The following is a 22,596-nucleotide window of genomic DNA, read 5'->3' as shown; positions in this document are numbered from 1 at the left end:
CAAGCTTTTAATCGTCCACCAATCACTGCTCTGTCTCCTGGGGCTCCTGACTGTCTTCCCCAAACTGTTCTTGCCAGAGAATTGTCTGTTCTTGCCACATGGATGGGTTTCCTGGCAAAGGTGACCCATGAGGGCTACTGTCCCTGGGGTTGGCATTCATGAGGGCCAAGTCTGCAGAACTCAGCAAGCAAGTTCCACTGAGAGGCCACCCTGAGAGTTTTATTAAAGCCCTGCCACACAGCAGCTGAGCCCTGGCTCACCACCCTGTGTACTTACAATAGCAAAGCAACAGAGGCAGGTCAGCTATGCGGAGCTTAGCCACTTGAGCCCACTGAGGGCAGGTTGTGTCCTTGCAGCCTGTGGCCATGTTAGCTTTAGGGGAAAGTGGCTTTCTGCTGCAGCCTTCTCCAACTTGGTATTTGATGAGCTTTCTGTTTTACTTTTCTGTCAGCTTACATGTTTGCCAAGCACTAAACCAAAAGAAGTGGGGGTAGGGTTGAAGGGAGTTTGGCATATCTGAGAGTCAGCCCCAATAAGCTAAGCCCCAGAGCACCTTCCGACAGTGATGACAACCCTAGATTAATTACCCCTACCTTGATGCCATGCCATTTTTTACTCAGCAGTGAGACTTTATCCCTCCAAAATTGACACACATCTTTTCCATTCCCTGAGCCCAGTAGACCCATGAGGCTAACTCATCTCTTGTAAAGGATATCTCACTCTATATCCACTCACGACATGGATCCATGTCCTTGTCTGTATCTGTCACAATGTCAGGACTTTGTCCAAAAAAAAAAAAAAGAGCTCTTTTGAAAAAATGTTGTTTTTGTTATTTTATAATTATTACATGTGTGGGGAGCGGGTGAGTGCTAGTGCCCTCAGAGGCCAGAGTTATCAGATCCCTGGTGCAGGAGATGTGAGCTGCCTGACATGGATGCTAGGGATGGACTTGGGTCCTGTAGGCGAGTAGTACTTAACTCTTAGCTGCTGAGCCATCCAGTCCTATCTGTACTCTTGATTATGTGGCGCTCTTTATCCTCACAAGAGATTGTCTGCCTTGTAAAAGCATTGCAGTTCCTTTGTTCTCAATCACGCGGCATTCTCTATGATCGGTAGAGCTCCCATGTGTGGAGAGCTTCGAGCCATGCAAGCAGAGGTACCTGGTTCCCAATCCTGTACATGCTACTCCATAGGTCAAATGTGTTAGCCCCCCGTGCCTCGCAGGTCTCATCTGTATAATGCAAAGAATCACAGCATATCTCTGGAGAAACTTTTTGAGGATCCAATCAGTCAAGGTACCTAAAGAAACTAACTCACCGCTGTTGGCCACATAGAGAAATTGTCACTCACATGAAGCAGAGACTATCAAGACTTTTGTCTCTTGTGGACTCTCAACCAAAATGCTGCTTTATAGATCTTGAGAAAACACTAGGGAGAAAGCATGCCCCCAGCTCCCTCTCTAGCTTTCTGGTCCCTTCCCCATCTGACTGCCGCAGAGAGTACCCTCAACCTGAGCTATGATCTAGATATTAGGTCTTTGCCTTTGAGTCAGGCTTAGCATTCACTTCTCCTGGGATGGGGTAGCCATCAGGGTTGGTCACATGATGTAGGTGGCCCAGTAGAAGCTACAAAGAACACACTGGTGAGAAAGGAAGCAAAGCACTGATTGTGCAGTACCACCAGCTTCTGGGCTTCCAGAAGAAGAAACATGCAGAATATTGCTCCTGCCCTTGAATGGACACTGGCTGTGGAGGCTTAGAATTCTTCAGGCATCACTTCTGGGTGCTGGTTCCTGGCCTGCCTGGACCACCAGTTAGAAGTTCCTTCTCCGTGCAGCCTGGTATGGTGGTGCACGCCTTTAATCCCAGCACTCGGGAGGCAGAGGCATGCGGATCGCTGTAAGTTCGAGGCTAGCCTGGTCTACAAAGTGAGTCTAGGATGGCCAAGGCTACACAGAGAAACCCTGTCTCGAAAAACCAAAAAAAAAAAGAAGTTCCTTCTCCAGGTAAATAGCATGCGATTGGGTTCTGCTCATCCCCTCCCTCCCTTGTGTTTTCTGGAACTGGCCCTGTGTTAATTTGCAGGGTTATCTGGAGAAGAGAAAGTACGCAACTATAGGAATTTTCTAATTTCCAAAATGATCCTCAGTATTTTGTTGCATTGCACCCCCCCCCCATTTTCCCCCCTTTCTTATAAAATTTTTTAATTTTCTTATAAAAAATTTTAAATATGTCAAAATGAAAACTAAAACCAGGAAAATAGGCTAGCCACCTGCGTGACAAGGCTGATTGCCCATGGTGCATGTATTGTGTGAAAAAGCAATTCGCAGAAATATATGCAAATAGACCTCATTTGTTTAAAAACTGGTATCTATGCATATGGCATGTTTGTAACAGCTGGTAGAAGGTATCGTGGGGCAGAGGCGATGGACACGGGCTACTCATTCGGAGTGAGCTCAGAAGGAAAGGATTAGCGCTTTTTGTTTCGTTCACATGAATAGTTTTGCGTATTTCTTGCTCGCTCCTTTTAAAAATGAAGAAAAGGCAAATTCTTGAGCTGCCTTCAGAAAAACAGAGCTAAATGATGGTGTCTAGAGGCTGGGTCTAGCCTGGCTTGTTGGACGGTTCTGCCTGAGGGAACTCCGACAGGACAGGAACTCATCTCAGGCATTTTGACCCTGCGTAGCTCACACTCCTGGGGCCTGCAGAAGACTGTGACACTATCTCGTTTCCCCTCCCCCCTCCCACCTACCCCCCTCCCTCAGGATAGCTGCAGCCACTCTGCACACCCCCACGTTTGACCTGTGTCCATGAGGGAACACCGTAATCACCCAATCCCAACCAGATGAAGGAGCCACTCCATGTTCCAGTACAGGTGGGAGGGCACTTGCTATCACCCCAGTAACCTCTGCGGAGCCCTAGCTGTGGGGGAGCAGGAGTGCTCACCCACAATAGAGAGTAAATACCTCATTGGTAGTCAGGACCTTCTGTCCTGAGGGACCTTGGGCAAGTCCTCAGGTCTCTGCCCCCCTGTTTTCTCCTATGCTGATGTCTAAAATACTAATATTGCGCGGTACTTCAAGAGGCATGATGATGAGAGGAAGCGGCTTCAGCACTCGAAGGTGGCACCACGCCGGGGAGGGACAGCACAGTGAGTGTTCCCAGCAGCTGCCTGAAGCCTGAGACCACCACAGCTGTCAGCCTACCACCGCTGTCCCACCACCGTCCCAATGGCAGCTCTCCCAGAGCAGTCACTCTTGACTTGGATGCCGAGTCCTTTCCTCATCAGCATCAGAGTTCTTCATGGCACACAAACAGCCAATGGCTCATGTGAGGGTGGTGGCCGAGACACAACCCTCACTCTCACCTTGCGTATAGCTGTGCAGTAGCCTCACTTCCCCTCTGCCCTTGCAGCCCTTCCACTCAGCGCTGGCCATCATGGTGAACATTTAGGCAGCAGCGGGATCTCATTTTTATTGCATACCATGTTTTCTTTTCCTTTTTTTTTTTTTTTTTTCCCCCTTCTGTTTGAGCATTTCAGCTTTTCTTCCTCATTTTAAATGGATGCTGCACAGGCGTTTGTTCACTGCATCTAAAATGGCACACTGCCACCAGAACCGTCTTGCCTTAAAGTGAGAGGACAGTACAAGATGATAGTAAGCGACAGATAACCACAAGAGGAAAGCAAAGGATGAAAAGGAACCTCACAGGCAAATATATATATATATATATATATTAGACCCCGCAGAGAGGAAGCGGCCCCTCGGGTTTGTTTACAAACCCTCAGTGCCTGTCAAGGTGTCATACAACCCCGGTTGGAGAGCTGTGCCGGGGAGAGGGGCGTGGCTATTTTAGCTGAAGGATGAGAGAGATTTGGTGGAGATGTAGTGTGGCATGAGCTTGAAGCAGGCGTGGATCCCTACGGAGAGGAAACTGGGAAGGGAAGGGTCTTCTGAAGAAAACAAAACAGAACAAAAAGCAGGAGCAGGTTGTGGAGCTAAATTGGGGGGGGGGCCACTTTAAGGAGCAAGAAGTAGAGCAGATGTTCTCTGCCTCCTCAGGCAGTGACCCCCCCCCCCCTTGAAAACCATGGATGCCCTGGGTGCCTGCTGTGGACTGCTATGAGCCTCTCCCCACAAAGGGCCCACATCACATTTCACCAGGCTTCTGGGTTATTTAAGGTTGGAGAATACCCCCAAAGAGCAAGAAGCCCAGTGCCAGCCTTTTCAGCACCACATAGAAGGTCCCTGATCCTGACTGCAGGGACCTTCAGACGGTAAGCAGGGTCCCTGTCCTCACACCACCATTGACAACTGCCCACTGTTCTGACTTCTGAAAGCATAGAGCAGTTTGGCCTGTTTCTGTTCTGCATGTGCCTGGAGCTATATGAGGCATGCTCCATTTTCATCCTTGTGCCTGGCTTCTCTCAGTCAGCTTTGTTTATAACCCATCCCTGCCACTGCAGGTGTTTAAGCATGTTCCTTGCCGTAGTCTTTGTGTCCATGAAATCCATGAGTGACTCTCAGTGCTTAGTTGGACGGTTCCATTTGTAACGAGCTTTAACTAGTGCTGCCATGGACATTCAGATCTATCTCCTGCGAATCATTGTGACTGCACCTGGTCTGAAAAAAACAATATGCAAATGTTCTGGTTGCAAGACTGCAAGTGGAATTCAGATTTCCATTAACTGCCTGGCATAAACCATCAAAATAGAATTCACATACCCAACCTACTGACAGTAACCTGCCAGAGCTGAGTTACGGACATATGAGGATATAGACATACCTTATCAGTGTGGTTTCAGTGTCCCCTCAGCAAGGTTTTGGGGACAGAAGGGAAATGGTGATGCTCCAGGCTCTAACCCCACCCCTGTCAGGGCAACACCCTCAGGTTTGCTGGGTTAGCTTTACCACTGTCAGGATCTCTGGGCCAAGCCCAGTTGTCTCATAGTTCAAAAACCTTAGAATAGGACATCAGAGAACTCGAGAAAGCCAAAGTTGCTTCCATAACTGCCCCTCCCAGTACATATTCATCAAGAATGAATGAGCAGTTGCTGACAGGCACCTGGAGGGGGAAGCATTGGAGGAAAATGAAACCAGTACAGGCCACCCGGTCCTGTGGCTATGAGGAGCAAGATGCTGATCTCAGAGACAGAACTCTGAGTCGTAGCTGTGGTGAGATAAAGATCGTCCTGAGTCATCTAAGTAACGTTCTGGACTTAGAGACAGCTGTGCACCCAAGTGGGGCTTCTCGGTATCCCTTGGGAGTGGTGGGGCGTGTGTGGATGGGAAAGCAGCGCCAGCCAGGGCAGGTCTTCGAGAACAGCTGTGTCTAGAGACAGGCAGCAGGGCAGGCTCTGTTTGAAACCGGAAGACACAGTGTCCTAGGTGCCTTTCTGTTACTCTGGTAAGCACACACCCTGTAACCTGTGGGTCACAACCTCTTGGAGGTAGGATGACCGTTTCACAGGGGTCACCTCAGACCATAGGGAAGCACAACACTCATAGCAGTAGCTAAATTACAGCTATGAAGAAGCAATAAAAATGATTTTATGGTTGAGGGGGGTCATCGCATGAGGAACTGTATTAAAGGGTCACAGCATTAGGAAAGGTGAGAGCCACTATTATAGGCATATGGCTTTCAAGGAGGAGTCTACATCAGAATTACATACAGCTTTCCCAGAATGCACCTGAGTGGGGTCCTATCCCAGGTACTCATTTTACAGGTATAGGGTGAGGTTGGAACTTGACTGAGTTGTGGCATTTACTTAAGTGACTCTGAAAGGCAGGCTTAGTAATAATATACTTCTAGACACTTGGCTGTTGACTCTGTCTTTTATGTTTCAGTATCCTTTGGTACTTTATAAAGAAAATTTAAGTCAGAGTTCTGAAGCCTGGAAGTCTGGCATTTCGTGCTTCATGTGTGGCATCAGATGAGACCATCATGACATGTGGTGTCACAGTAGCAGTGACACGTGCAAAGAGATCACAGGGGAGACAGGAACCCAGGCTTGCTGTTTTATAACACCTCCTTCCAAGGGAAGTAGCCGGGATCCTGAGAGAACCACATCAGTCCTTTCCAAGGGAGGCATGCCCCGTCACTGAAGGGTCTTTCATTAGGTTCTACCTCATAGCAGTGTCATACTGGGGCCATGCTTCTTGAAGATGATCCTCATAGGGGCCACACCTCACAGTATCCACGCCAAGCAAAGGGGAGGACAGGCACTTCCTGTTGACTGTCCCTGTGAAATTATTGAAAGTGAGAACATACCTAATATGTAAGAAGGAGGCCCTTGATAGGCTAGGAAATAGTTTTTTGAGGCAAATAATACTTATCATTATTATTGTTGTTGTTGTTATGTATTTTAAAAGTATCTTCAATAAATTAATTTAGCATAAAATCTGAATTTATCATAAATTTGCATCTTAAATTCAAAATGTTCTTCCAAGTCTAAGAAAAAAAGGAAATTTAGACAAATTTTAGTTATTAATTGACCCTGTCCAATATAGATAATATTTAAGAAAGCACTTTGTGTTATAAAGTCTTTTGATGGCATTCTCTCCAGCTTTCTGGAATAGAAATACAAGGATAGGAAAGGAGAGAAGGACGTGGGGCACCCTGCAGAACCTACTGACAGCCAGGCCTGTTTCCCAGCTTCCACCTGGGCATGGTCTTCCTGTATAGCTAACTCCCTCTAGCCCAGGAAAGCATAAGTACCAGGTATGCAGACTTAGAATGCTGACTAGTCCTCCTCGTAAAAACAGTGGCTTGTTCGGGGCTTCTAGCAAGAGAGTGCAGCTACTCATATAGCCTTGACCGAAGACCCGCCCTCCTCTATTTGGTATTCCTTCTCAAGTCTCTGATGGGGTTGAAGACCAGATAGTTTATTTTTACAATTAAGCTTAAGTTGTATAGGGGTTAGGTTGTCTTTAGGTTGATAGAGCTATGAGATATGATAAATACTGATTTACATTCAGAATCATAGACTCACCAAGATAGGAAAGAGGTTTTCTCCAGGGTTGCCAAACACAAATAGCCAAAACACTATGAATGTAACATTTATATAATTCCTAATTGTTTCATGGACCTTCTTGCTGTATGTAGTTTATTGTATACATGTGTAATAATATAAACGTATATGTAAAAGTAAAAATTAGAAAAAATAATAATATAAAAAAAAATCAGCCACGATATAAAAGAACTTCTGAAAACGCCCTCAGGACAGGCAGAATCTGCTTCAACCAGAGGAAGCTCCTGTTTGCTCACAGACAGCTGGATCCTGCTTTCTCGTGACCTCGCTCATCCCATTAATCCTGGGAGCATTATTGACGAGGAAACCTTAGTTCACTCTACAGTGACATGAGTAGGTAACAGGACTGCTGTTGTAACGGTTAGGCTTGGTCCTCGCTGCCCCTTCCCTCCGCTCCTTTAGCAGAGACGGTATTCCGTCTCTTCTTTATTTCCAGAGTTCACAGCTTCAGAAGAGGGTTTCCCTGGATCTGGAAGGGGAAAGTGCCGACGACGTGGAAGGAGCCAAGATAGCCTGTAGCCAGATGACAGTAAGCATCACCTTCCTGCCCACCAGCTGGAAGTCCTGAGAGTACATGCACGGCAGGTGCATTTTAGACTTGCAGGAGGATTTCCCTCAGTCTACACAAGAAGTTAGGTGAAAATGCTGCATTTTAATTTAGGAGGTTATTGTTCTGGTCCCTAACAGGCATTTGATTAGAATCAGAGCTAAATAGTTTCTGTAATCTTAACCTCCTTGTCTAATGGGTGATCCATTTGGGAAAGCATTCACTGGATGAAAACCTTCGGTCATGTGACACCCTCCCAGCTTGTCTGTGCCTCCCAAGAGCTGGAATTAAAAGCATGGGCCACCATGCCTGGTGAACAGAATCTACCTTAACTTCTCTTTTATCTCCATTTTTTTTTTCTGTTTCTGCTTTCAGTTCAAGCCCCCTGCTGTTTCTTTTTCCATGTTTGTGTCTTCCAGGTGTCTCCTCTGCCTCCCCTAAGCCCAATCTTGAGCTCATCCATTCAGCTCTTACAAAGACTTCCTCACACACCTTCACTCTATCGCTGGTCCCCCAGCGTTCTGTTCAGAAACACTGCTGTCAGCCACCCTAGAACGTCTTTGCCTCTATCCATCATCGTCCCTTCCCTGTCCCGCCTCGCTTCTCTCAGCAGAGCCCCTGTCCCTGCTTAATGCTCCTCTCTTCAGTTTCATATTGTGTGATGCCTGTTCCTTCCTTTTGGAAACTGCTTATTCAGAGAACGCCCACTCACAAATGCTGTGGACAGCCTTGCTCTGCCAGTGGCAAGAATTCTAGGTGGGTTTGGTGTTGTTCATGCAGCACTGCAGCGGTAGGTTTTGGTTTGGGTGACGGAGTATGGTTTGACAGGGAGCAACCAAACTTACCTTTGAATGGTACATGACGTCATTACTATTCATCTCAGCCTGGAAAGGCAGGAACTGAGGCAGCTGCTTAGAAGAAGCCAAGAGCAGTGAGAAGGTGCATGGAGAAGTTGCTGCTCTGGCCCCGCCTCAGCAATACCAGAAGCTCGAGGGCTTGGTGGCGCATGCCTTTAATCTCAGCATCCAGGAGGCAGAGAACCCTGTGAGACTGAGGCTAGCTGGGGCTATGGAGTGAGGCCCTGTCTCCAAACAACCAACCACCTTCAACCCCCTGTGACACTCCTTCACTCATCTTCCCATCAGCACCCTCAGGCCTGACGCTTTTGCCAGGAAACCTTTGGTGGCCCCATTCATTAGGAAAACCATGCTAGGCTGCTCTCTGCTGTTCTTGCCAGTAACCATTTTGAAATTCATACCCCCTCTTTGTCTCCACCTTTAGTGTCAGGCCTTTGAGGATTGACTGCTCTCAATAGTCTGTATGTTCAGCCTGCCCAAGCCCTCACTGGCCACTCCCTTTTTCCAAGTTCCTAATGTCTGCCTTTGAATGTCTCATTGTCCCACTTATAGTCCCCCTCATGTCCATCCTGACAGAAGCATAAGCCACCAGCCCAGTAGCCAATGTGCACTGTTGGCCATGCTCAGGGCCAGCTGGTAATTGTCAGTTTCTCTGAACTGCACAAAGTCTTCTCAGGCCCTCCCAGCCTGTTCCTTGATAACTATTTATCCTGCCCCTTCAAGGTGCTGGCACTATTCAAAGCAAGACAGTGGCCACATGTCCCCTATAATTAAAAATGGATGCAGCAGAGTCTTGTTGCCACACTGCAGGAGAGGGGGCTTGGTTTTTGGTTTTGGTTTTGGATGCTCTCTTGAGAGGCAAGCTCCCATCTGCTTAGCGGCATGATGAAGCCATGTCCTTGGCTTAAGGTGGACCAGGTACTAGGTCCGAAGGCTAGAGTCCTAGTCTTCTCTCTCTTTCTTTGTCAATTGGCCAGCAATGGGGGTAGAATAGCTAGCTACACTGTAGACAGCATCTAGAGTTTGCTCAGAAACAACCTTCTGCTCTGCTAAGCCACAGTGGTACAAAAGGACAAAGCACCTCAGTCCCCCAGGAAGGCTGATAGGTACAACTCGCAGTTGGTCATGTGGCTACAAAGGAAAGTTCCCAGTTTCAGGTATTGGGTCAGAGACCTTTATCCCAGGTAATAAGTGAAGCCCCCAACCTGAGCAAGTGGGATTCTGCCTCCTTCCTTAATGAGACCACTCTGAAGTCCCTGCCACCTTTCAAGCTGTATGTAGGCTGTGCACAGCTGTGCTTCTGATCTTAGGCTTAGTTCTAGGAAAAATCAGGAATATGACCAAGTTTGTTGAAATAGAACAACTTCTATTTCATAGGCAGATCTTCCTGCTGTTTGCTTTGCACCTGTCCAGGACAGTGAGCACTTTCTAGATTTTAGGGACTGAAGGATCAGCTGGGGGCTTTAGCTTCTTTATTTTAATTATGTGTATGTATGTATGAATGTGTGGGTGTGTGCACATGTGAGTGCAGGTGCCTACAAGGTTCAGAATTGGGTATCAGATCCCCCAGAGCTAGACTTTGAGGGGTCTGCAAGCCTTTCCCCTGCCCTTCCAGGTTGGTTATGGAAACTGAAACCGGATACCCTGCAAGAGAAGCAGTCAGAGCTGTTAACCACACAGCTGTCTCTCCAGACCCTCACCTAGAGTACTTGAGGGTGGGTGATTCTAGGACACACATTGACAGGGTCTGCTCCTAACCTGATTCAGCAGGACTGGGTTGGAATCTGAGGATTTCCATTCCTAAGAAATCCACAGTTGTTCCTGAGGTTGCTGGTACCAGAGTGAGACTGTAGACTGAGAGCCACTGTACTAGAAGACCCTTCAGTGCAGTCCCTTAGCCTTTGTGCCTCCTTCCTCTCACAAATGTGTAAGAGCACCACCATATGGAACAGTGAGAACTGCTCTTAAGCAGTGTACAACTCCCACCATTATTATAGTGGTGTGTGTCTTCTGTAGTAGTCTAAGGGAGGGCTAGGCCTGTGTTTGTATCCTTGTGTGTATGCAAGCGGAAGCCAGAGCAAGTCTTTACCGCTCGTTGCCTGAATGCCTTAGAGAGTGTCTCTCACTGAACCAGAAGCTCACCAGTTCAGCTAGGCTGCCTGACCAAAGAGCTCCTGGGATCCACCTGACTGCTGGTTAAAGGTACACACAGTCAATACTAAGGACTTTTTTAAAGCCTGGGTGGTAGGGATTTGAACTTAGATTCTTGTCTTAGTTACTCTTGTATTGTTGTAACAAAACACCACAACCAAGATGACCAAGGTAATCTATTTTAAAAAGTGTTTAGTCCAGCTTATCATTTCAGAAAATTAGGGTGGAACTCATCATGGTCCTGTGCAGAAACAGCTGAGAGTTTACGTCTTGACCTGCAAGAAGCAGAGAGAGCTAATAGGGAATTGGGGTAGGTGCTTGAAACCTCAAAGCCAATGCCAAGTGACACGCCTCCTCCAAAAAGCCCACACCCCTAACCCTTCTCAAAACTTTCAACAGAGAGCCAAGTATTCAAACCAAGGAGCGTGGAAGCCATTCTCACTGAAACCCCTTGAGCCCTCATGCTGCAGAGCAAGTGCTCTTTCTTACCCACTGAGCCATCTCTCCAGGATAGCTGTGCTTTCGTGTGGACCCTTTGGTCATTAGTGCTCACTGTCTGTTTATACTCGCAAGAGAAATGCTAACTGAAGAAACAGCAGTAATTTTTTTTTAGGGGTATTGTAAAGAGTAAATAAAAACATGATACAAAGCCGTCAACACAGTGTCCAGCACAGAAAAGCATAGCTTCAGAGACTGGCCTGACTGGGGTGACACGGGAATGAAGAAAGGACAGACAGACACGGTACAGAAAAGCTGGGATCTGACGGGCCATGCTCACGCTCGTGGAGGGCACCGCCTGCACAGGCTTGAATCTTACTTACGTTATGCATCTGCATCTAGGAGGCAGGCTTACTGTATACAGCTGGACATGGAGGTAGACGTAGCTAGTTTAGGTCGGAGGTTCCTGTAGGAGAGCCAGTCTCAGGCTTCCGTCATCCAGGAGGAGGAAGCTATGGTTGATGTTTCTTGCTGTACTAGGTAGTAGATAAAGCTTGTTCATAAGCATTGTTCTACATGTTGACAAGAAACATTTGCTGAGCATGGCCCCGCATAAAAGGGAGGGTGCTGAGTGCTACATTGCTGTGTATGAACTGCAGTTGAGAATTCACAGAGTCAGCATTTTTGTCCTAATCAAATAGAAGCAAAAGTGGGAATTCCACCTTTGCTTCTAAAGTCTGCTCAACGCAGCATAGCAATGGGTATTCATTGGCTCAGAATAGGCCGTTTTTCCAGATACCTGTGGGAACAGCCAGCAAGCTGTATCCTGTTGCTAAGATAACAAGTATCAGGCATACAAACACCAACACCAACACCCCCATGATGGCTTCACGGTAGCTAATCATGGTTGGTTTCTGTACTGTAATGTCTTACTGTAACCCAGGTATCTATGGAGGTCACTTCCTCTGTGTTAGTCACTATGAGGGGGAAGGTGAAACGAGATGGTCAGGATGTAGACTCGATGGCAGAGAAATATGGCCTAAAATCTATAGCTTTGTGATCTTGAAAATTCTGAAACCTTCCTGAGCTTTGGTTTCTACGGGTATAATAAATCCAGCCTCCAGGAATATTAAATAAACCTGTATTTGCACAGAGCACAGAGCGCTAGTGACAGTCACTGGCACACGGAAATGAAGACATGTAGTCGCTGTACTACGGTGTTTATATAAAACCAGTTACGGAACAGTACACAGCAGATAGCAGATAGTTACTCGTGCACTTTCCAGGCATGAGCCAGGCCTTCAGGAATCCTTGAGCCCCTGATCTGTAAGCATATATCATGAATTAATTGATAAAAGGTTTTAGCTGCTGTAAGCAAAAGTAGTTAGGGAAGCATTCCCTGAAGAAGATAGCAATCTAAACAGGATTCTAAAGCTAGAGAAAATTTAAATAGAGCCAAGAAGCTCCCAGAAAACTTGAGTGGAGGCTCAAGACTTGAAAACACAACCTACAAAGTCAGGGACTTCAGTGTTATACCCCGGGGACACTGCTTCTGTGTAGCAATAAAAATTCGGGCCCTGAATCCTTAAATCAACTTGTCTGGACTCAGATCTTATCCTAACAGCGTTTTAGCTGTCTGATGTTTGGCACATGCCTGATGTCATCCATGAAACTAGAAATAAAATGAAACTTTCCTCAGGTTACTGTGATGGCTTAGGCCTGTAGTGTGTCTGTCACCTGGTACCTGGCTTTTGGTACACATTATATAGAAACAAGCTTCTTTTGTGCTTAGGAGTTGATTATGGATGCAGACTTGTTTGAGGGCCTTGAATGCAAACCCTTCAGACTTTTTGAGGGGTACCTTGGGAAACCCCTGGATCTTGCTTGAGTCAGCTTTTCAGAGGTATTAGCTGAGTCTAGACTACTGGTCAGGCCAGATGAGACTGGAAGGTTGAGGACAAAGGTGTTGATACAGGCATGACACAGTAGCTCTGGCTTGAGGTGCTGAGAGCCTAGGTTAAGCTAAACCAGAAGCCAGGAACTGGGGAAAATGAAAATAGAATTTGTCAGAGTAGCATTTGGGAGGATTGAGATTGCCCTGGTCTGAGATTACTCTGCCCACTGAAACTGTCACTACTGAAGCCAATACAGTGTTAGTGAGTACTATTGAGCACTCAAGTGCCACTGATCTGATTGAGATTCAGTGCATTTCAATGATTCAGGACCCCAAAATATAAAGTATTTCAGTAATTTTATATGTGTTGCATTAAGCTAAATATGCTTTGGATATAATATTAATTAGATATATATATTTATATATAAATATAATAATTATTTTCTTTCTTCTCGTGTGGCCCTTTAAAAAATAAAATGTTAGCTCACATTTCTGTCAGACAGATCTCTGTCTAAGATAAAAGGAGGGCCAAGGGAAAAGGCTTCAGTGTTCAGGACAATTGAGGTGTTCCCTCCTGAGAAAGGAATAGAGTGAGTGGACAGAAACCACTTCATTGGGTTTTACCCGTCACTGTGGACAATGTGGGCATGGGTATTAAGGTCCAGGGTATTGGTGAAATGGGTGATGGCTGTATTGTCTCTCCCGTGAGGAGTTAGGCAATTTATCTGACAGTAAGCGCCCTTGATGGCTCCGCTGCGCCAGTACCCCAAGACGGTCCTGAGAGTGCATGCATTGAAGATGGAGAATACTGCATGGGAGCACAGCACTGTGTGTGGCAAGCACAGGTTGTTCAGCATTGTGGCACTTTCCAGAAGGAAGTGTCCGTCCTGGAAACAAACTTAGACTTCTGTAGCAAAGAAGAATGTCAACTAATAGAACGATTTCATGTTGAAGGAAGTCAACCCTGTAGGCTACTGTCACCAAAAAGAGAACCGTTCAAGGCTTAGTCAGAGCTTTGGAAAGTCATGCGTGGACAGAAAGCACCATTCTTCTGAATTGACCCATCTTAATTCCAGGCAGAAATAAAGATGGGCAGCAGCCAGAGGCAGTCTGGCCATCACTACTGCTGTTTCAGGAAAGTCTTCCGAGGAAGCTTTTAAATTGTCTGATTCCCTGTTGCAGACCTCCTGAACCAGGTTTCTGAAGCCCGTGTACCTCAGGCATTCTTAGATACTGGATGAAGCCAGGGCCTCGCTGCCAAGGCCCAGAAGCTCCTGCCCACTGGACTATTACAGGGATCGGCTAATTCTCCTGGCTCCTGCCCGTCATCTCAGGGCTCACGGGATGTTGCAGGCATCTGAGTCCTTAGCAGTAGCCTTGCCTAGGGTCTGGGGCAGGTGTCCTGTTCTCCTTAACTTGTCCCTTCTTGCAAATTCCCTCCACGCCACACTTCTGCTCACATTGCTGAGGGGACCAGCTGTGGGAATGAGCCCCTGAATGGAGACCAGTGCCACCTTTTATGCAGTGAGGCTAGTGGATACATGGCACTCCTTTCTGCCAGCTCCATCCGCGACTCTGCTATTCAGGGCAGACCATACACAGGTGATGCGTATGTGTACAATAACATCTTGAGTCATGTAGCCTGAGCTACAATCCCACCATGTGTGATCTTAGGCTGTGTGTGTGTGTGTGTGTGTGTGTGTGTGTGTGTGTGTGTGTGTGTGTGTGTCTGTCTGTGTGTTTTATGTATATGGATATATATATAAAGTATTTATAATATATTAAACTTTTGTGCAGCAATTGTAAAAGAGAAGTGATAAAAGGTTGCTAAAAAAAAAAACAACTTAAATGCAATGGTGTGTGCATTGTGTACGTGTGCATTGTGTACAGAGTACTCAGCAAATGGTGGCAGTTGTCAGAATTAGCCATTTTAACTTACTATCTTTATCATTGCTGTTGGAAACATGCCTTCATGGCACACACCTTTACTCTGAGCACTTGGAGGCAGAGGCAAGCTAATCTGTGATTTTAAGGCCAGCCTGATCTACAGAGTAAGTCCTAGAACAGCCATGGATACACGGAGAAACCTTGTCTCAAAAAAAAAAAAAAAAAAAAAAAAAAACCCAAAGCAAAGGCCAATAAAATCCTCACAGGTGAGCGCTGCTGAGGCCTTGAGAGAGATATTCTCTTTTCCGTTCGGCTGATTCTGAACGGTGTAAACGTCTCTTAGAGATCTCTAGATGATGTATCTTCTCCATACAAAATGTGTGTTCCTACTCTCCTGCAGGCTTCCTTACTGCTTCCTCTCCTGTTCTTCTGTACAAGCTGTCAGCACAACCATTTGCAGGAACTGAGTGGCATGTACAGCTTGGCCACAGGCTTGGCTTCCCTCGGCCTCATAACCCATAACCCTAGCTGGGAAAAGAAGAAGGCGAGTGTTAAGACTCGGTCCTTCCTCCACTGAAGTCTAGGAGTCCGAGGTGGTCAGCAGTGATAGCAGGGCAGAAATAGAAGTCATAGCTCGTCTATAAGCTGTTAGCAGTAGGTTAATCATTTTGTGTGATGTGTTTCAGTTACAGCCAACCAAAAGCACACTCTACAGTTTTAGCAGAGTCTTAAGACAGACTGAGGTACCTGTGCAATCTCTGAACAGCAGAACAGGCTCTCACTGGTGTCCCTAGAAAGGACTCCAAACCACACAGAATGCAGAACCAGAAGGCTGCCATGCCATGTGGCCTCTCTGTAACTGATTGATGACTAGACTCTGGGACACCACACCCCCTGCCTCCTCAAACAGCAGCCTGCCCTCCAACTTAACTTCCTTGTCTGCAAAAATTCCTGTCACTCCTGTCTGCCAGGTCAATACTTTGACCACTGTTCTGGTGGCAAGAGAACCTAGGTGTGGCCGTGTGCTCTGAATACTATCCAGTTACCACAGGCCAGGGCCTCAAGCAATGATGTTTGTTTTTCTCTGTTTCTGGAGATTAGAAACCCAAGATCCAAACGTTGGCCTACTTGTCTCCCCTTTGTGAACCTCTAGACCCAAGTTTCCCCTCTCATAAACACATTGTCTCATGGGATAAGGGACCACTCTCTCATGGTCTCGTTTTAACTCAGTAACCTCATAGAAGATACTATTTTCAGATATAGTTATATTCTGGCGTGCTGGGGTTAGACCTTCCACATATGAAATTAGGGATAGAGAACACAGTTCCTCCCGTTAACATGGAGACATCTAGTTTATTGCTTTCCAGCCCTGCAGTGCAATAAAGTATGGCAGGAAGAGGAAAGAACTCTGCCAGGCACCGGGAACTACAGTAGGAACACCACACAAGATCTGAGAAGAGGGCTGAGGTGCTAAGCACACAGCATTCTTTGTATTTATTAATCTCCATGCTTTCCCCCAGTGGAAGGGATTGACTCCAAGGCCTCCATTATAGTAAGCAAGCATCCCAGTACTGAGCCATCCCTACACACACAACAGTTGTATCTGATATCTTAACAGTCCTTTGAAATAAGAAAGTAATGTTGTCCCCTTTTCTCATCATGAGAAAAATGAGGCTTAAACATTCAACCAGTCTTACACAACAGCTTTGCTGGGAAGAGAAACAGTGAGACCTTGCTGCCCCAGGCCTGCGTGTCCAGGGCACAGAGAGCAGCGGCAAAGCCAGTGCATGTCAAAGGAGAAGCTGCCCATCAGATCCAGCTAAGGATTTTCCAGTTTTTCTAGACATCATCCTTCTAGAATGAAATCTCTAAATTTCTATTTATCTTTGTTCACTCGTTCATTTGTTTCTTCATTCATTTATTTTGTTTGTTGTTTGTTCAGACAGTCTCACTGTGTAGCCTTGGCTGGTCTTGCACTCCTAGCTGTCTGCCTGCCTCTGCCTCCTGAGAGCTGGGATTAAAAGCATGCACCCCCGTGCCCAGCTGAGACCTCTTTTTCAAATGGTGACAGTTGATTGAAGTTAAAACACACTGTGCAGTGCACGTGCGGCAGTGACACCATCTGAGGCTGGCCTGAGCCTTTGGGCTCCAGTATGAATGGTAAGTGCTCATGAGGATGAAGGGCTGTACCCGCCAGCTCTGCACCTCGCCCCTATTAAGCCATATTAGGAAGCTGTTGCTATGTGACCACGTAGCCTTGTAGTTCCCCATCTGGTTCACACCAAGAGCACAGGGCTGAGCCCAGCACTTAGTAGTGTCCACACATGTGGCGTTTTGAGGACAGCGGGTATCTGTGTCCGATCTCTCACCGTCCTAGAAGGCAGGTCTGCTCTGTCCCTCTCTTACAGAAGACTCAGAGCTGGAGTAAAGGGAAGCTTGCTCTTTTGCTACGGCCACAGAGGGGTGTTTGTTCTTGGAAGTTGCTTCACCCCAGTGATTAGCTCTGGGCCAGACCACTATGACTTGTCAATCAGACCATAGGCTTCTCTGTTCCTTCCGCGGAGAGTGTGCTCAGTGACACTTCTTATGCCCACTCTCCTCTTTGGCTCAGGTCCTCTTGACACAGATTTAAATGCCTGTATTCCCTTAATGGACCATCTCGTTCCTAGGAATTTCTAAGGACTTCAGAATCTAGGCAAACCATAGCGTCAAAACCAGTGCAAACCACTTGATAGCTAAATGCTCTGTGTGTTCCATTGTGTTGCTCATGTATGAAGCTGAAAAGAAGCAATAGCCAGGTCTCATCAGATGGCCTCCAGTTCTTGACTTTTGGCTCTGCTGGACAGAATGGCGTTCAAGACACACACACACACACACACACACACACACACACACACACACACACACACACACACACACACACACACACACACACACACACACACACACACCCCACAACCACCCCAGTGTTGATTTTCCCCCTTGCCTCTAAGCTACAGAGAATGTTCTCTGCTAATTTCTGGATGTGAAGCCCTCTGTGGCTGTGGGCAAGATAAGTCTTGTGCCCCAGGTAGTAACACATACACACAAGGTGGCCGGCAAGCCCCTGTTCCAGTTCGACAGAGGGTCAAAGGTGTTTCCAGTGAAGAGGCACATTGCGGAACATTCTGTGATGCCCACAGTGTGCAGAGTCACCTTAGTTGGAATGGTACCCTCTCTGCGAGGCAGGTGGGAAGGGTGACTTCTGGACACAGAAGTCTCACAGGCTGCACAAAAGCACACAGACTGGGCTACCGGGAAGCTGGCCTTCCTCCTTCTGGTTGCCTCACCTTTAAAACAACAGTAATAACCCCGTGCTGGGTTGTAATGAGGCTTCTTAAAATGGTGAATAAAAGCAGCACATGGGGCTTCAGTTACCATGAGGAGGCCAGGTGCTGTTTGCCCTGGAGTTTATGCTTGGATAAGACAAGTTGGTGCACTCCTGCCCAGCAGAGTCGAACTGAGACATTTGCAGGTATTTTTCCCCATTCTCCCAGTCCTGCTCTGCCCCAGGACATTTGTTGAGGTTTTACAAAATATCTGCAAGGAGGAAGGTCATCTCTAGCCAGTCCCAGCCCCAGAAAGGCCCTCTCCCTCCCAAGTACTGAAGAGCCACAGCCTCTGTCTACATTTTTTGAGGCAACTCAGTAGAATTCTGTATCTCTGAAAGAGGCTTCTCTACCTAAAATTATAAAATTTCGATCTGATTTCTCCTTGAGAACAAAACACTACTCTGAGATTCCCTTCCTTCCCAGCGGCCCAGTGGCTGTTTTCTAGGGCTGCCCACAGTGCCCCACCCCACCCCCACACATACCCATTGAACTGACTTTGTATTTAGGAATGAACCTGAAACACTTTCATCTCTGTGTGTTAACTAGTTTTCTAGGTAGGGTTATCCCTGTGCCAGCAGAGAGGAAGGAACTTGCAGAGAAATTCCACTAGACCTGGGAGACTGAGAAGGGTGACAAGCAGTGTGGCAGGGCTGGGCTCCCCTGCAGCAGAAAAGGAAAGCATCCGGCAGGCACTGTATCCTTCTCCATCCATTCTCTGCATACCCAGCCCAGTGCCAGCAGTGCGTCATTGGAAACGTGTTGCTATGTGTGGCATCTCGAGCCTATCATTCCAGCACTTGGGAGGGAAGCTTGAGGATTCCCCAAGTTCAAGGCTAGCCTGACCCAGCACGCTCCCACCTGTGTGGCCATTAGCAAAGTATCCACAGTCAGACACTACTAATAAAAACCTTGGAAGGTCCCTCTCTCAGGGGAGAGAAAAGAGACCTACCTTTTGAGACCCTGCATCAAAAGGGGGATGAGGAAGCTGCTAGGGCCAGCATGGTAGCTGGTGCCTCTAGTTCCAGCTCTTCGGGAGATGGCTCGCAGCCAGGAGACTGAGGAAAGGGAGGAAGGAGGAAAGGAAGAGTGGGAAAGAAAAAGGAAAATTCCAGTGTTGTATGGACACGTTAGAGCCTGGCAACCTGCTGGGTTTTCCCCATGGAAGGGAACAGGGAGCTGTGAGTGTGACCAGGTCCAGTAAAGAAGCAGTAGAGGCCAGAGCTGGCAATAGTGAGTTGTGTATTTCTGGTTTTGTCTTTTTCATTTTCTTTTGTTTTGGCTTATAAGCTACTTGGTTTAAATACAATTATAATGCAGCAGGGAAGGAGGAAGTCCTCCATGTGTCTCTGTAGATATCTTTACTGGAAGAGGAACCTCCCCAGGCTTTTACAAACAGAGCCGGACTGTGGGTTGTTTTGCTGATGGCCACACAGGTAGGAGCAATGAGTGATGTTGTTCCTGTGTGGCCTTCCCTGCAGTTCCATGAAAATGTGTCCTGGCCCTAGATACTGCACCCTGAAAGCTGAGAAAAGGAGAATGCTTGGCAAAGGGAACGTAGAGAGCCCCTAAGGGTGCACCCCACAAACCACAGGCCACTCAGAAATAGAGTCATGGTCTCACAGTCAACCAGCCAGCAGCTGGAAAAGGAGTCCAGGATCCCAGGCTGCAGGGACAGACTTTTGTCCACCAATTTGCTGTGCATCAGGGCCCTGCACTCTGTGTGCTTTAGACCCTGGCCCAAGTACATTAAAGGATTATAGGCCAAGTCAACTGGGTGTTGAGCAGCACCCCACCCCCACCCTCACCCCCACCCCCACCCAGCCCTACTGCGACACCCTGAGCCTCTCTCTGGGGCAGGGCCACATGACTGGTGTGTGAGGAAGAGTCTGTTAGTCTGTGTGTAGAATCAAGGTCACTTACGGCTTCAGGCAAAGCAAGGCCACACTGCCCTGCTGTACACTTCCTTGGTTCCTGCACCTCTGTCCTGAGGGGCTTCCTGCTCCCCCAGTCATCTATTGGTTGTCATCACCCCTTCGCTCTGTCTTCATACCAATGTGTCAGAAATGCCTGAAGACCTGTTCTAAAACACCCTGCTGCCCCGACCAATCAGTCAGAACCCCGAGGTCCACCAAGCAGCTAGGGGAAGAGGTGGGCAGCGCAGGTGCAGGGGATTCCAGAACTAGCAGCTGCAGTTTATGGAACACGATTGTTGTGGGCCCCATACTAGCTACTGTGCATTGGTGACAAGCCCAACACCAAGGCTTAGTACAGAGTCCTGCACACGGATAGAAGGGGTATCTTTTAGTTTGGGGGGAGGGGTTCTTGAGTGTTCTTTGGGTTTGTACAAATGTGTAAAAATGGACACCAAAGGGTCCAGCCCTCTCAGATCATTGACTCAGCCCTTCGCAACATCTGTGTCTCTCGTCCACTCACTTAGTCTCTGTTACTGTTGGTTTATACCTTGTCCTGTCTAAGCTTTGTGCAGCAGCAAGCTCTCCCAAAGAATGAGTCAGCCTGGGTTTGCTGCTGGCGCCATGGTGCCCTAGTCTGCTGAGTCCTCACATAGTGCCAGGGAGGCACACCTACTGCCCACCTGCTCCCATGAGTCATGAAACTGCTACCTTCCTGCCAGCTCAGCCTTTTTCTCTGGTTGCTACTACTCTAGGCATGAGCGTAACCATATATGGCAGGGGCACCAGGCAGTGCCTGCCCTGGGCCTGTCTTCCTCTTCAAATGGTGCCATTGGCTAAGCAAACAGGTCAAAGCTCAAGGGCCAGGTTCTTTCTACTGCTTTGCATCAGGTGGTTGTGTGGACAAAGCAGCAGGGCAGTGTAGAATCCAAGGGCTCAGACCAGGGAGGAAGATCAACCCTCTAACATGTGAGGCCAGGTCACAGGGTGGGCAAGTGTCTTGGCCACCAGGATAAGGCAGGAAGGGATGATAACATTTCACTTTTTCAGGCTTTTGTACATTTGACATTTACTTTAGATCAATCATGGAGAGTCCTTTAGCTGGAAGTCTGTCCTCCCCCCCCCCCCTTTTTTTTTTAATTAAAGATTTGTTTATTTGCCAACAGTCTTAGATTTACTGCACATCTGCTGGCCCCTAACAATTGCTCTGCGTGCAGAGTTCTTTAGAGGAGGCTTTCTCTCCATTTTCTGTGACTTGAGTTTTTCATCAGGCTAATAGAAATGAAGTGGAGCCTCTGTTAATGGGGGTTGTGGTGATAGCAACATGCTCTGCTGGCAGATGCTTGCTTTTGCTGTAGGCCCTTTATCTACTGCAAGTGTTATTTCTTAGAAAGTTCTCTAAAGGACACTTTTCTGTAGTATGTTGGGGCACGTAGATTAAACTGGTTGGTGCTCGATTTCTGCAGAAAGGTTTTGCATATACTCAGATGAGTGGCAGGCTGGCACGTCTGCATCATCACCAAAATGGCTGTGGGGCATTTCTGGCTGTGATGGTTGGGGATATACAGCCAATCCCTCTTCAAGTAGCAAATCTTAACAGATGTTCAAATAACCTAAAGGAAATTCTGTTCATGTTCTTAAAATTAATTTCTCTTCAGATTTTGGAGAACAAGAATCATCAAAGATGTCCAGCAAGACGGCAAGCGCCAACAGCACCGCCCAGGCCAAGAGAACTGTGCAGCAGCTGAGACTGGAAGCATCCATCGAAAGAATAAAGGTACGTGACAGGGGACTGGCGGTGTGTTCTGGGTAATTCCCTGCCTTTCCTGGGCTGGAGCACAGGCCAGAGAAGATACAGCCAGCCATCCGCAGCTTGCTTGCTTCCAGGCCTTTCTTAAGCAGGCTGACAGTAATTTTAGTTTTCGTTTCCTACCCAGCACAGATGTTATTCCAAAACAGCTGAGGAGCCAGCTTTTGAAGCTAGCCCCTCTGTCAAGCCCTAGACGAGACTTCCTGGAAGGCTTTGCCTTTCCGGAATGAGTGTGATCAAGCCTTGCCTGACTGTCTACAAGATTCCTAGTGGAGTTGATAAACATCCTTGACATCCTCCCAGAATTTATCAAAGTGTTACAAGTCAACTGTCAGTCTGAACATCCTCCAGGAAAAGTCTGCCTTTCAGTGCGTCACTCAGCAACCACTCTGTTGCCCCAGGTTCAGTAGAGATGCTATCTCCAGATCAGATATATTTTGTTAGGTATCTTGACCTTGAAGTGTTCCCTTCAGTCCTGAGAGGATTGGCTCATGAGAGTCCTGGAATATTATGACTAATGCTGTTTCCTGAGTCTGAAGAAGTCACCTGACTGGAGATTGTCACCTGTCTGCACATCTCAAGGTTCCTATGGTGGCCCTCAGGGCTCTGTTCTCATCACTCCAAACTCCCTTGACAGGAGGCAGAGTTCCACACGCCACAGCAGAGAAAGGCATGGTGCCTTCCTGGTACTGTGTTCTCACT

At 47.3% G+C, this 22,596-nt stretch overlaps 1 protein-coding gene across 1 annotated transcript in view; it reads left to right on the top strand.

Moving 5' to 3' along the window:
* Gng12 (G protein subunit gamma 12) overlaps positions 1-22,596 on the top strand; it is a 111,219-nt gene that overhangs the window by 87,200 nt on the left and 1,423 nt on the right. Inside the window, exon 4 of the mRNA XM_051152242.1 lies at positions 21,743-21,861. Coding sequence (XP_051008199.1) covers positions 21,769-21,861 — 93 coding nt within the window. The 5' untranslated portion in view covers positions 21,743-21,768. The remainder of the gene's footprint in view (positions 1-21,742; positions 21,862-22,596) is intronic.

Source organism: Acomys russatus, chromosome 10 (assembly GCF_903995435.1).
Source record: "Acomys russatus chromosome 10, mAcoRus1.1, whole genome shotgun sequence".
Taxonomy (NCBI): Eukaryota; Metazoa; Chordata; class Mammalia; order Rodentia; family Muridae; genus Acomys; species Acomys russatus.
Note: the sequence above shows the minus strand (reverse complement) of the source record. Positions and strands in the feature narration are given on the sequence as shown.